This window comes from Lycorma delicatula, chromosome 7 (assembly GCF_047948215.1).
Source record: "Lycorma delicatula isolate Av1 chromosome 7, ASM4794821v1, whole genome shotgun sequence".
Lineage (NCBI taxonomy): Eukaryota > Metazoa > Arthropoda > Insecta > Hemiptera > Fulgoridae > Lycorma > Lycorma delicatula.
The window spans coordinates 126,918,006-126,934,763 of NC_134461.1; the positions used below are offsets into that span (position 1 = coordinate 126,918,006).

Here is a 16,758-nt window from a genome sequence, read left to right on the forward strand (position 1 = left end):
GATGATTTATGTAATGGCCAAATCATCATTGCAAATCAACTTTTTTAATGGTTGATTTTCAAATGGTTGAGTGAGATTCAAATCCTAGTAAAGGTAAATTATTTTTTATAGAGATTTGAATCCTAGACAGTGGATACTGGTATACTTTAGTAGTTGGGATTTAATTAACCACTCATTTCAGGAATGGTCAGGTCAACCTGAGTCTAAAAAAGATTCTACCTCATTTATATGTCATAGATCATCCTCATCTCATTGCGCCTTGGGGTTGTTTATAGTTCAGAAGTTGAAAAATTGTAATGTACACACTACGAATAGTAAAATAAAAAAATTATTTTTCCTCTAAAAAACAGAACTTAAAATTCAAATGATTTTTACTCTAAATAGTGTTTCCTTATGATTTCCGTTATTAAATTGTCTTTAACAGTTAAATTTCAGTAAATGTGATTTGCTTACATCAAAACACTGTTTGTTGTGTATAAACTATTATATATATTTCAACTATTTTTTTTTCTTTTCTGTAGAATTTGGATGACTGGAAGTGCAGCAGGAGGAAGAAGCAAGAACATATTATAGAAAGGGTGGTTGAGGTCAAAAAATTAGAATTGGAGGAACATGATCGTAATAGAAGACGCTCTAAAACTTTTAGTGAGATGATGGAAGAAAGGTTAGTTTAAAGATAGAATATTAATAAAAAGTTTGTTTTCTGTATGATTATTTCATTACAATTTAAATCACATTAGATAATTAAAAATTTTCCTTCTAAGAATGTATTATTTCTCAACAAAAAAGAGTATATTAATTTGTTGCATTTCACTATCTATCCAATTCTTTATTATGGTTGTAATCTGTGTAAAATGCCTGACATACAAGAGTGGTCTAGTAACAGAAAGATGTATTTTTCTGTTAAATTAATGATGTTCGCTATTCATGGTTTGGTATATAACATACAACAGATTTAAACTCAAAAAATTGTTTTTAATTATACGTGTAGAACATAAATCATTGAATGTATGAGTAAATGAAAATGTTTAATTCCTGTATTATACAGAATGTTTCTAAAATGGTGGGCTGGCTATATTTTTTTGGATTCTTCTTGTAAAACTAAACAAAAAAATCCTTGGGAAAATGGCAATTTCTCCTTCGTTCTCCTCTGTCCACCATTTTTAATTTTTATGTAAAAATTTATATTTCAAGTTTGGATTGAGTAATCTCATTAATATTTGGTAAGTGTCTTGGTAATAAAGTTTTGAAATTGGAAAAAAAATCAGGGCTTAAATATGTTTACAAATTACAAAATGGCGGCCATGTTTATTTTTCAATCTGTTGCATCTTCATAAATATTAGTTTTATCAAAATTTATGTTATTTGCTAAAATATTAAGCCTTTTATTTTGAACGAAATGATATTTTATTTTTTTAAATCTGTCAACAAATAGCTTAGTTATGGCAGGAAATTCATGTTGTAATTTTGTGTCTGTTTTCATGTCCTCCACTTTACGTTCAATTCAATTAAATACTAATTGTTTTTATTTATTGTTAATTCTAGTATTGCAAATTAGTATCAACTTAAGTAATAATTTTCTCACAATAAAAGATCTAATAATTGTGACACAAAATTACATCAATTTTCTCCCATAACTCAACTATCTGTTAACCTATTTAAAAAAAATAAAATGTCTTTTTTTTAAATAAAAGGTTTAATATTTTAGAAAATAACATAGATTTTGATAAAACTAGTATTTATGGAGATGTAACGGATTGAAAAATAAACATGGCCGCCATTTTGTAATTTGTAAACATATTTAAGCCCTGATTTTTTGCTAATTTTAAAATTACTACAAAGGTGCTTACCAATATTAATGCGATTCTTCTATTCAAACTTGAGACATAAATTGGTGTATAAAAATAATAAAATGGTGAACAGGGAGAGTGAAAAGGAGAAATTGCCATTTTTCCTAAGGATATTTTTTGTTTAATTTTATAAGTAGAATCCAAAAACATATAGTCAACTCACTATTTAAGAAACACCCTGAGTTTATTGATGGTATATTTAGTTATTTATTTAAACATCTATTAAATTAATTTTTGAGAAATTTTCATCGTGTATTAAAATAGGATAGTCTAATATAACAGTAGATGAAAATGTTTGTTATCTAGTCAGTAAAATTATTAAGGATGTATCATCCTTAATAATGATAATAATTATTAAGGATAATCATCCTTAATAAGAAAAAACTAAGGATGAACTATCTCATCCTTAGTTTTTTCTTCCTTACATCATTATAAGGAAGACATAAAGAACAGTTCAGTACAATCGAAATAGTTTCCTTGTTGAAAAGACATTGCATATCTCAAACACACTCCCAAATCAAAATACGTTTTATTAAATATTTTTATTAAGAGATAAATAAAGTTTTATTGCAGAGAAACATGGAGAATAAGAAATTCTGTTGCATTGTTTAAAAATTTAGTTTTATTGAATAGTGTTAAATTAGAGAGCTCAATAAAGTCAAAAAGGTTGAGATACTAACATAAATTTTAGATAAGCAAGTTTGTAACAAATTAGTTGTAAATTATTTTGGCCAACCATATATTAAGATCCCTACAATCAGTAATAGGAAGTAAAAATATACAAAGAGATAACTATATAAAAAAGTAAGAGAAATATATATATAAAGTAATATTGAAAGAAATGAAAAAATCAAATCTATATATATATATATATATATATATTTATATATATAAACTCAAATGAACACAGTGTAAAGTTTGATAAAACATTAACAAAATGAACATTACGGAACTTCATAAAATGTAACCTTTCCCATTTACCCTTCCCCCTTTCCTTTCCCGTATTAATTTCCCCATTTTCCATTTCCCATTTTCCTGTTTCATTTTTACCATATTTCCTGTCCCTTTTCCCCCATTTCCTCCCCCTTTCCCTGTACAGGCACATATGTGTATGTGTTCATATTTTCCTCCCTTTTCCATATGTACAGGCACATATGTGTATGTGTTCATATTTTCTTTGTACATACATTTCTTTAATGGAATTATCATGGGCTTAGCCACCTGACTAGCTGCAACTGCAAGCCTGAGGTGTGAGTGGCCATTGGATAATTTCTTTCTTTAAGATGGAGGAGGGGATGACAGCAATGCCTGCAGTTGATAATATTTTGTATAAGGAGTTAGCACAAACGGCTCAGTTATTTAATGCAATACCTGTCATATCTGATTTTTTCTTGTTATATAGTAAGATGAACTGTATACTTACAATATACTAGCAATTATAGAAAATCGCTAGTTCAATTGGTAGCTGCTGACTAAGATTCTCAGTCAACTTTTCCAGAAAATAATAATATCAAATAATAAACCAATTAAATATTTATTTTCTAATTACATAGCCATAAAAAATTATTCAATGTAACTAAAGTAAAAAACTTAATTTTGAATCTTTTAAAGAAAAATATAATATACATTAAAGTAACATTAAAGAAAGTAACTCACGTATTCATTGTTAATGACTAGAATTAATATTGTAATATAATACATTCTAAACATAACATTAAGTTAAATTAGTTATTTATGTTGCATGGTAATTAATTGGTTAAAAAAGTAAAAGAAATAAATTGAAAAATAATTTCAATAAATTATGACTGATGAAATAGACCATAATAATCAGTTGTTGCCATTTACCTGCGTAAAATAATACGGTAAATTAAACTTTAAATTAAATGTCTGTATGTGTCACCATTTTGAGTTGCATATAATAATATAAAGAATTTTGATGTTGATAACATATCATCATACAGATTCTGCATGTACTTAAATTAACTACTTCATTAGTATATTATAGGTTTGTGGGAATTGTGAGTATAGTTGTCATAATTCCTGGTAGATGAGTTGACTCAGCATAAGATGTACTTCATTTTAAAAGTCTTAGAGGATTAAAAAGAGAGATCCACCATATTAGACTAGTTTAATTTATTACATTTATTTCTATAAATTACTTAATTTATTTCTAGATTGTTGGAGTATTAGCTGTAACAACATAAAACAATGCATATAGTATAAATTCCTAAAGGCATATATAATCAACATTAATATTAACTTATCTGACTAAATTATTGTTATATTTTAATTTCATTTATTCATTTAATATTTCATTATGGTTTTGTAGTCAAGTAAAGGATAAGTTTAAAAATAAGAATTGTAAAACATAAAATGTAGTTTTTTAATTATGATAAAAAGTTGTTGATTTGAAAAAAAAATACAAACAGCATCAAAATGAGACCTTAGTATGAGGTTAACAAAAAACTCAGTATGAGGTTATGTGTCTCTTTTAATAGAGGGGGGATGAATGAAAGCTAAAAATATCTCATGTTCAAGATGTGCCATGTGATCAGGAAGTATGGTGACTGAATTAGTAAATCATATAATAAAATGAGTTCATTAAAACAGATTTAGCAGCTACTATAAGTTTTGGAATTTGATCGCTTGTATTGAAATGGGTGATATATCTCTCAACATGTAGAACAATTTATAAGAAAGACTTTTTGAACAAATTTTGTTTTATAATAAATAATTATATTATTAACAATTACATAAAAATACATTGTCACATCATTCATTTTCTATTTATTATGATAAAATTTGTTTTTTAATATCTATAGACGTAACAAGACTAATTTTAGCTCTGTTCCATAACTACACACTTTCTTTTAAACCGCACTTTTGGCTGTAAAATCTTTACTTATTGATTTATGGCAGTAAATACCAAAGAAAATATTCATGTATATACATCATGAGGATTCATAATTTATACATGTACATACAATTTATTTTTATACATGAAGATTTTCTTTTTTTCAATGTAAAATTCATGAAGCAATTCTTAAATTTTATATTTGTGGAATGATAACTATTATTATAAAAACTGTTACAGTATAGTATTTGACATGAAAACTGTTATTATTGAATATGATCTTGAGTTAAATAATTAAATATTTTATTCTACATTTTAATATTATTATTATTATTATTATTTACATTTTAATACTTCATAGATCTTGTCAGATTGGGTAGATTTCCAACTCAACAAATAAATAAAAGAACTACTTCAGCATTTGTCTGGATGAATCAAGGAAAACCATGGTTAAACCTTTAGTAGTGTATTACCACAAAATATAAAGTTAATTGTAAGGAAAAAAGTGAGTCCATAAAGTTATTTATAAGTAATATATATATAATAAAAATGACAATAATAATAATACCAATTACAAACAATAATAATAATAAATGTCAATAATAATAATAATAATAAACAGTGATTACATACAGAATAGAATTTCAAGTAAAGACAAGATTCCTTTGAGGTAGTTAAATCATAAAACCAGAATTTATTCTCATTGACAAATGGCATTATCATGATCACCTTATACCTTTCACTACTTGGCTAACCACTTCTTGCATTCATGTACTGCCCACACTGGAATGCTTGTGATATCACGTCAAACATACTGTTCAGCACTACATGTTGACAGATAACGCCATCATGCAACTGTATTGAACACGTACGCTTATACTCGTTACTTCAGAACTGATCTTAACTCATCTTTCCTGGCGTATTTATACTCCTATCCTCTTGACCTACAGGATAAGACCCAAGTTGAAGCATGAGAATGATCGTGTGGTCCTTACATTTTTCCCATGAATTCCTACTCTGGTCCAGTAATTCTTCTCATGGAACAACATTTGTTGTAGGTGTGTCGTTGGCAGTATTACAAAAAGCGATTGTTAAATGGATCTGTTATCCTTAGAAAAAGGATTCCTTTTAATTCCCTTCTGGATTCAGTTATTATATTTTCTACTACTTTCTTCTTACTTGGCAAGAATCTGTTACTCAGATCCGTTATACCACTCTTGTTACAATATATTAAAAGTAATTTCATAAAATAAAATTTACTTATAAGAAAATTTCAATAATTTTTCGCTTAAAAAAAGTACTGGCATTTGAGGGATTTTTTTAATTAATATTATTTACTAACATTTGAATAATATTACACATCCTAAAAGTAGAATTGGTTTTGTAAAAGAAAACCTTTTAATTTTATGTTAAGTAAAGTAGTGGAATATTGTTTATTGGATTGGTAATTGATTGAAAATTGTGACGGACTGCTTATGTTTATATTTTGAATTTATTATTCTTCACCGTACAAGATAATTTTTTTTTTAATTGGCTAATCTTTATTAATTTTACTTGTACTACTTCAGACAAAACAATTTTTTTTTAAATTACATTTTTATTTGAAGAATTTATGTTATCATTAAAGTGAAAGTAGCAGAATTATAAACATAGTTCTGAGAAATATTTTCTAAAATTGAACATGCTGTAATTTTATATTTATGTAAATTAAATATGTGTTATTTGCTGTGATGAATGTATGCTGTTAACTTTATTATGGATATTGTTAATAAATTTACCTTTGAATCATGGAGTGAAAAATGCTGTAGAATTGTTAACTTTTTTTTACAATCAGTCCTCTTATAGATCATGCATACAGAGTCCTGACTTCAAAAATTTAATGTTTCTTTTGTAACATTTACTGTATTTATCTTAAATTCTTTCAGTATTTTAACAAGAGATTCTCTATGTAACGTAACATATGCCTTTTTAAATTCCACAAAATGAACTATTAATTCCAGATTTTTTTTTTTGCTATTGTAAAATTAATTTTTTTATTACAATAAAATGAATTTATATTAATGAAATAAGTAGATATTAGTGAAAAGTTTTATTCTATATTTGATATAGTGCAAAAATACTGGTATTCTAATTTGAACAATATACATTTTATAAATATATATATCTGGTGACATACGGGAGACGGATGGTTTTGAACTGCATAATACTGAGAGCACGGTAGTGGGAGAATGCTATGGTGGGGATACTTCTACTCCTCACAAGATGTCATTTCAATAACAATGGAACCATGGAACTTGCAATATCAGATGTTCATGTATGACAGTTTTATTAAAAGTGGTGAGTCTATTATAGCTGTACAGTGACTCTTTCATATTAAATTCAATACTGGTCAGCATAGAGCTGTTCCGAGTCATAACAAAATCCTCAGATGGTGGAACATTTAAGATCAACTGGAAACATTATGAATAAGATGCATAAACGCCTGACACAGTGTAATGAGACTGGAAGACATAGCAAGGGTAAGGGAAGCATTATTCAGATGTCCAGGATGATCAGCTAGACGACATGCTAGTGAGTTAGCGATCAATCGTGAATCGCTTAGATGATTTTACATAAAGAATTAAGTTTCCACCCATACAAAATTCTTATTGTGTAACAGTTAGAAGTGATAGATTTTGCTGCATGTGAGGACTTAGTTTACACAATGCAAGTGATTTTGGGATTGAATGAAAGTACAAGATTAATGATGAGCAGTGAAGTTCATTTTCATCTGAACGGGACCGTAAATAAGCAAATCCTGCATTACTGGGCTCCTGAACATCCACACATCATTCACCAGCATCCTCCGCACTCTCAACAAGTGACAGTCTAGTGTGCTGTTGGATCTTTTTGTATTATCGGACCATATATTTTTGAGGAAAATGGCATTAATGTCACTGTTAATTTGACTCGATACACTCACTGCTTCAAATCTTCTTCAGGCCAGAACTGTGAAGATGAAAAATCGCTTTAAAAGATGTTTGGTTCCAGAAGGATGGTGCTGCAGCACACATCGCAAATGATTCAATGGTAGTTGTTTGACACATGTTTCCTGAACACATCATTTCCCGCTTTGGAATGTTCCATGGCTTCCAAAATCTTCTGACTTATCAGTCTGCGACTATTTTCTGTTGAGGTACCTCAAAAGCTGTGTCTACAAGCACAAACCCTACAGTTTGGACGAGTTAAAAAATGCCATAATTCAAGAAATTCCTACCATTTCTCCTGAGAGATGTTGGCCCATGTGATTATGGATTTCGAAAAGAAACTTGACATCTGCATTCAGATTGATGGACTTCACCTCAAGAACATTATTTTTCAAAAATTAGTGAACATAATTACATTCAAATGGCATGTATTGAGCTTTAATTTTGTATCAGTAAATATAATTTAATTTTTAAATTAATAGAGTATTGCTGATTTAAAAACCATCCATCAATTTTTCACTCTCTCTCTCTTTCTCTCTCTCTCTCTCTCTCTCTATATATATATATATGAATTTACTACAATTTTTTTCACTCTGTGTGAAAAAATATAATATATGTATATAATAAATATATATATATAATAACAAGACATATTTTACATAAAAATATTATCTTTATTTACCTAATCTCTTGGGTTAATTAATCAACTATACAAACTTATAAATTAAATACACTACGTTTCACTTAGTATTCTCTAAGCTTCCTCAGGTGACAGTACAGAAGAGGAAAATAATATTAAATAAATTACATAATATATATATATATATATATATATAGTTACCCCAACGAATCTACGAGCTTGTGACGTTATGTGCTGACATCTCATATTATTGTTTTCCAAAACATTATTTTTGCGTCTAATTATTATTTTAATTTAATTTTTCGACTTACAAATAAGGATGCCTAAGCAATACATTTATCTTGTTGTGTGTTGAATTCTTTCCACTTGAGTTGATTACATGTATAAAAATGCTTAATGACTCAATCTTGTAAACAATAACAATTTCTTAACCAATGACTAATACTCTGATTGGTATTATGTATCGGCCTAAAAAACTTATACATGCAGTTAGAAATGACATCTTTCGTCATGATTATATTTAGATCCATCACTTGTAGTACACAATGTGTGTATAAAGAAATAAATTTTAGTTCAGTTTATATTGTGTTCAGTGAAGGTATTTGGATAACGTTTTTGTGCAGTTATATTATTTTATAATTACTCATTGTTTTTTGCAAATTTTTTGTAATATATTATTTTTTTGTTTTATTTTTGTTTGTGTGTTATTATTGCAGTTTGTTATTGCAGAATTTAAATACATAGTTAAAAAAAAACTTAAGAAGAAAAACATTGTTAAGAAGAAAAAACATGTGAAGTTATCAATAATGTTTATGATTTTATGAAAAAAGAAGCTCTAAAATCAGCTAAATTAACTGACAAAAATCATATAATTGGCATTCAAAAACGTGACGAAAGAACTGGTGCTGCTTGTGGGTTATCAAAAACACAAGTTCAAAAACTCAGAAGAGAAAAAAAATACTTGATTTTTCAATCAACATCCCATTTGTGTTCTTTTAGCACGCCGAAAAAGTATAAACAACGTTTGAAACCTGTCATTGGACTAGACAGTTTTGATTTAGGTGTAGTTAAAAGAACAGTTGAATTTCATTCAAAGAAGAATGAATTACCTACTTTAAAAAAAATAAGGCAAAAACTTCAGTCATCTATTGATTTTAAAGGCAGTGAATCAACTTCAGCTGTTATTTTGAAAGAGTTAGCTTTCAACTGTGTAAAACTGAAAATAACAGAAAATGTTTAATTGAGAAATTCGATATCAAGTAAAAGATAATTGAGTATTTGCAGGCAATGCTACAATTGTTTATTTAGATCAAACGTACATTTTAAGTTTGCATTGTTTGACAAAGTCGTGGTCTGATAGTATTGTTGAGGGACTTCACGTGCCGATTAATAAAGGTGACCATGTAATAGTAATTCATGCTGGAGGAGAAATCGGTTTTATTCCAAACGCGTTTAATTTGGAAAGCCAGTTCAAAAAGTGGCGACTACCATGGCAACATGAGTACAAACAATTTCTTGAAATAGGCGCATGAAGAATTGATTCTAAATCTTTCACCAATGTCAGTAGTAGTTGTTGATAATGCTCCTTATCATGATACAGGTATTGATAAAGCGCCAAATTCTAACTCCAGAAGAAAAGATATGATCGATTGGCTGGAGAAAACCCATATTCTGTATACTTCAGAAATACTGAAACCACAATTACATGAATTAGTAGTTACATAAAATTAAAGTACAAAAATATCACTTGGATGAACTTTAGAAAAAAAACATGGGAATCATGTTCTTAGACTCCGTAACATCCTGATTTGAATCCGATTGAGATGGTATGTTCAGCTGTAAAAAGACATGTGGCAAGTCTTAACCCAACATTTTCTTTCACAAATGTTGAAGAATTAACTACAGAAAAAATTAATTACATGAATGAAGATGACTGGAAACCCTATGTGAAAAATTAAAAAATATTGAAAAAGATATGAAAAACTGGAACCACTAATAGGTGAAATGACAACGTTATATGATACGTGTGGACTCTGGTAGTGAAAGTGACAGTGATAACGATTCGTTTAGCGAGGATGGTGAACTTGCTAGAAATTTCAATTAGATGCATGAAGAGAATTCAAGTAAGCTTTTGTTTATTATTAAAAATTAATTTAGTACAAATAAAGGTTATAAATGAATTAATTACGTATTTTTTATAATCAGTAAATTTAAATATGATAGTTATTACCGTGTACAATATGATAATAAGTAATACTTCGATTTGATACGTGGAGTTGATGTTTTCAGGCCGAGTAGTAATATGCAGTCTGCTCGTGACATCACAAGCTCGTAAACTGGCTGGGCCTAGTATATATAAATATACATATTTATCTGTGTTCTGTGTATGTAGGAAAAAAATAAGTAGGGCTTTTATGTTGAATATTTTTTCCAAATAAGTGAAATAAAATTTCTATTAATAGTTAAAGTAGTTAAATTGCCAATTAATTAATGGTATAAATTACAGACAACTTTTAATTTACTTTTTACAACGGGAATACTTTTATGTTTACAGAAATTCCAGGGGCCGAAAATTAAGTCTACCTTTGTATCAGGATGATGATAATGATTTAAGTGATTTAGGTATTAGTACTTGTAGTAAATCATCTTCTACTAGTTCTACTATTACAGAAGAAGCTCAAAACAATGTAAGTGTCATTAACATTAACCCTATTTTATTATTGATTAATTATTAGTCATTTTGTATATTTTTAAAGTTTTGATGAATATTTTTTAGTATTTGCAAAAAAAAATCCAAAAATGGTTAATATCATATTGTTTTCGTGAAATGAAAAAATAAATTTATGTTTGAGACAGCAAGGGAATTATTGTATTACCATTTCAGATGTTACAGTTGAATAACAGTGAATCAGCTTGTCTTCTTTTGTCTTATAACACTTTCATACAATTGTCGATCATCATGAAAAAATGTAACAATTTAAAAATACTTTTAGCTGCTAATATTTATAATATTTGAAAATTGTGCTTCTAAAAGATCTCACCAGAGATAGTTATATGGATCCTTTCTTTGTAACTGGACTGTGATCAAAATTTTAAAAATATTTTATGAAATTTCTTATTAAGTATTTCAATAATATAATCACTTGATTATGAATGAGTATTCAAAGTACTTAAATTATTCTAGCAGTGTTAGTTGGCACTACTGAACTTGAATTATCAAATTATGACTTGCCTCTAAATTCCATTACTTCTCATGTTAACATTTATTCACAAATATCAATCATATTCTTATGAGATAAATTTCATATTTATAAGAAATTTTGTGATCTATACTGTGTTGGAAGTATTTAAGCAACTGCATACTATAAGGATTCATTATTGTCTTTTATTTTTGTCTTTGTGTAAATTCAATATGTATTGAATTTTATTATTGTTATGAGTTAAGAACTATGTACAAATATATTCATTGACATTGTTTATAGTTTTTTTATAAAAAAGAATGCTTACTTATGATTGATATAAAAGTGATAGATAAGTGGTAGATCTGAGGTTTTAACTATAAAATAAATGTCTACTCTTACTTCTCTGACTCTAGCCTTTTTTCTTTACAAACAGTATTATTTCATCAGTTGATAGAATATGTACTCTTGATATCTTTGCTGTAATTGCAAAATGTTTTACAAATAATGTTGTACATTAAATGACAAACAGGATAGTATTTTTATTGTTAGTTTTTTTTAGTATATTTCATGTTTATTGTATTATGCTAATATAATTAAATGAAATTTTTATTTCTCTCATTTGTTTAATTATATTAACAAGAATTTTATTACTAATCTGAATTATTTTTGTATAGGATGACACTTTTGAGAGAGAACAAGAATTGGTGTCAGAAAATAGTACAAATCAGAAACGTGTTAACCAGAATGGTACAAGTTTAAATGGCCATAATGATGAGGATTCATCTAAAACTTCTTCTTCAGAAACAGAAGAATATACTTATGAAAGAGCTATACAAAGTTATGTTAATTATGCAGAAACTAGAGGGAAATCAAGAAATATAAGATCATCCTCTGAAGAAAGTAATTATAGTGGATTTACAAAGAAATCACCTGCAGTACCTGTTAAACCGAGACGTGGATCAACACCAAAAATTGAAGAAAAATTATCTGAATTAGAACAGCTTAAAAAACGGTCTATGTCGACAACTGATCTCAGTACTGGTGATACAAATAGAAAACAGATCGTTGTCCCAAAGGTCGATATAAATAAAAGAAGAGAATTGTTTGAAAAAATTCCTGATCAAGAAGAATCATCATCAAAATTGAATCATCGCCTCTCTGGTGACTTTTCTTCAAGTAAAAGCATTAGAGAAAGGTTATCTTCATTTGGCAAACAAGTTGAAGAATCACCTGCAAAGAAAACTATTAATAGGTTATCTGGTGAAATTTCAGTAAAAGATAGGCTGTCGACGATTGAAAAATTTCAATCCACAGAAAATTTAAGTACAACAGGAAAGATTAATAAAGGTACATCCGAAAATATTTTAAATGCACCATCTGTGAGAGATCGTTTGAATTCATTAGAAAAATCTGTTAATAAAGATATTGTGAAAACAGTTAATACTGACAAAATTATTACAAAAGAAGAAAATGAAACAATAAGTTCAGTTGAATCGGCTATTGAAAATTATAATGCGTCTGTAAAATCTACAAGCGGTAATACTGACACTGAATTTAAAACAGAAAATTGTAATTCAACTGATTCAAAAGTGAATGAAGAAGAAAATGAATGTTATAAAACAGTTAGAGTTGATGAGCACATAGAAAGGACATCAAGTCCAGAAGATGTTGAAATTTATCAAACAAATCATCAGCAGCATTTCAGACACAGGTCTTTGGACAGTTTAGATATAGATTCAACTGAAGGATTAAATAATGAATGTTTTGAAAGAGTTCAAAGTCTTGAAGATTTAGACTTTTGTAGAAATTATCCAGCTTCTTCATTAAGCGGAGATACAGATAGAGAAGATAGCGGAATTCATACCGCTGATGTTTCAAGTTCTGTCAGTCAAGCCGATGATTGTGATTCACATTTGGATAGCTCTTCGGTCGATACTGAGTTTAAATTTCAACACCATCCTACTATTGCTGAAGAAATAACTAGAAAAACAATAATTGAAAATTCAGTTCATTCAAACAGCGAAGATTCGTCAGTCGTTATAACTCAAAATAATCAGATTGGTGTAAGTTGCGTTGACAATGATAATAATACTTTGCAGGTGATGGTGGTAACTTCAAGTGATAATTCTTCTTTAGCTTCTCTGTCATCTTCTTCTTCTTCTACTTCATCTATTGTTACTACTTCTTCTTCCTCCTTAAAATTACCTTTACGAACAGATCTTAATGATCCGCTGCCAGTTATCCCAGAATGTCCTTCCGAACCTGTTACACCTTCTGATATTATTGTATCTTTGGTTGCTTGTGATGAGGGGGAAGGCGATAAAAATTTAGATTCTATATCTACCGATAATTATAATGGTGATGCTTCTTGTATTATGCTATCGAATGAAGGTGATAATTCAGTTCCTGAAGTAGCTGTTGAAAAAGGAACTGTAAATGTTGTTTCAGATGGTGGTAATGCAGGTAAAAATGATATTGATGTTAATATGATCGATAATGATATAAAAAATTACGATAATTATAATGTAAATATTAATAATATTATTATTACATCTGATTCTAATTGTTTAAATGCATCTAACAGTGTTGTAAATAATGAAAATACTTTTAATACAAATGTAGATACTCAATCATCATCTGATGATGTAAATAAAGAAAATAATGGGCTTATAGATTCTTCTGTAAAGCTGGTTATGGATTCTTCATCTTCTTTACCTGATGTATCTAATAATATAACTGGAATTATTGAGCTTAACGATAATCACATGCTAAATTATGAAACTTGTGGTGATTTAGTGGTTTGCATGAGTGATAAAAATGATGATAGTGAATCTGATATTAAAAAAGAAAGGAGACAAACTGTTATTGAAGTATGTGAAAAAGTTAATGCTGCAGATTTGTCTTCTCCCCTTTCAACACCTGTTATCACTGTTGATGAATTCAACTTTACCAAAGAGGTTAGTGATGAAAAATAATGTAGAACTACTAATAAAATAAAGTTTTCTTGTAATAGATTTGTTTAAAGTAGTGTATACATAAGATTTATCTTTATTTTATATTATGTCTTTAGATAAATATTTTATTAATGATGGAAAGTACATTACAGTACAATTATATTAATAATACTTTACACTAATAGCATGGGTAATACCCAGAGGTCATAAAGTCATACAACCCTTGAGTAAATAAACTGTATAGTTAAATAAATGTTATTTAATCATAGAATTATTTTAATTGTTTAATACAGAGAACTAAACAAATTATAGTTTTAATTTTTTCCCGAATTTACATGTCATAATAAATGTTCAAAATGTAAATTATGAGCTTTGATGCAGTCAACTCGTTTCTTTATGTGCAACTTTCCTTAGAATTGTGCTGTGATGTTAGAGATGCTATCTTTAATATTTTCTTTCAATTCAATCAAAGCGTATGGATTTTCTTGATAACAATTTCTTTCAGGTGAACTCATAAATAAAAATGTAATGGTGAAAGATCTGGGGGATTGGAGATAAAGTCTGCAGGAAATTGCGCAGTCATCAAAAAATTCATGTAACAGTTCCACAGTCAAATCGGCTGTCTAGCATGTAGCACCATCATACTGTAACCAGCACTTTCTCTTCAGTTTCAAGACAGGCTATAACATTTGTTATAATTTCTGAATATCATTCTGCGTTTAATGTTTCCATGATGAAAATGAGTCTGATCACTAATTGTCATGAAATCATGCACCAAACCCAACTTTTTGAGATTGCTTCAGTTAAACTGATAAATGTGAGGATTCTCAGAAATTTATACTGTATGTTTTGGCTGTTAATGTATCCAGAAAGGTGAAAATACACTTCATCTGAATAAAGAAATTTATTGTACAAAGCACGCATACCCCCTCAAATAAAATGTCTGAACTGTCTACAGACAAATTCTTTTTTTTTGTAGCCTTGTAAACAGCCCTGAACAAAAATTCAGTTTATTGAGAAAGTTTCCTGAGTGATTTTCTTGGAGAAAATAAAAACTGTTCATAAATGTCATGCAAACTGTCATCTTGTAATACTGATAGATGACAACTGTGTTTACTCTTCATTTCATATTTCAGGAAATCTGGACACTAATGAGAAATAGTCAATGTATATATTATTACACTTTCAGGAAAATTAGCCTGTAATTAATTAGCATAATTTATTAATCATAGTCTTATATTGTCATTCAGAAAAAGACAGAGCGATTAAATAATGTTCCACAAGAAATATATATTACTTGAAATAGTGTTGTTAAATTGCTGGCACAGACTGAGAGATGATAACCCACTGGATTGGTCTAGTGGTGAATGCGTCTTCCCAAATCAGCTGATTTGGAAGTTGAAAGTTCCAGCATTGAAGTCCTAGTAAAGGCAGTTACTTTTATGCGGATTTGAGTACTAGATCGTGAATACCGGTGTTCTTTGGTGGTTGGGTTTCAATTAGCACACATCTTAGGAATGGTCGAACTGAGACTGTACAAGACTATACTTCATTTACACTCATACATATCATCCTCTGAAGTAATACCTGAATAGTAATTCCTGGAGGCTAAACAGGAAAAAGAAACACTGAGAGATGATGAGTCAAGTATTTTACGCATTTTGATCTTGTCTAATACAGTATCAGCAAAACATTTGCCTCCCAGAAACTTTGTAACAACAAACTTACAAGTTCAGGATTGGTGTCCACTTCAGGTTGCATGACTTTATGAACACTCTATATAACCTAGTAATCATATATGTTACTAACTTCTTTTTTTTTCTTCTTTTTTTTGTATTACATATATCCTATTAGAATTTTTATTTATTGTAAAATGCTTTAATAAATTTTATTAGATGTTATATTGTTTAATTCTTCTTCTCTATTGAATTGTCTACTGAAAGCCTAAAATTTTCTATCTTGCTTATGATTAAGTTGATAGACGATTTAGGCAATTCAATATCTCTGTGCTTGTTGCTTAAATCAAACAATTAATAGAATAAAGTTAGTTTATTTTAATAGAATTTTAATGTAAGAGATACTGTTCAAAATAAATTTATAGAAATGAAATTAGAAAATTAAATTTATAGTGTTAAATTGAATTGAGTACTTAATACAGGCATTTAATCTTCATAAGTACTTGTATAATAGATTATAATAATAGATATTACCCATTTACTTTTTTTTTTTTTATATATAAATACTGTGCAACAATTACTTATTATTCATTACAGTATGGTATTGATACTACATGTTCAGTGATTTTGTATAAT

General features: G+C 28.3%; 1 protein-coding gene across 5 annotated transcripts in view; it reads left to right on the forward strand.

The window, feature by feature from the left end:
* The window catches only part of LOC142328224 (uncharacterized), an 890,790-nt gene that overhangs the window by 813,797 nt on the left and 60,235 nt on the right, over positions 1-16,758 (forward strand). For 4 of the 5 annotated variants that reach the window (XM_075371822.1, XM_075371823.1, XM_075371824.1 and 1 more), the window contains 3 exons: positions 522-664; positions 10,865-10,997; positions 12,167-14,449. In XM_075371822.1, coding sequence (XP_075227937.1) covers positions 522-664; positions 10,865-10,997; positions 12,167-14,449 — 2,559 coding nt within the window. The remainder of the gene's footprint in view (positions 1-521; positions 665-10,864; positions 10,998-12,166; positions 14,450-16,758) is intronic. The other variant, XM_075371825.1, reaches the window with a different exon arrangement.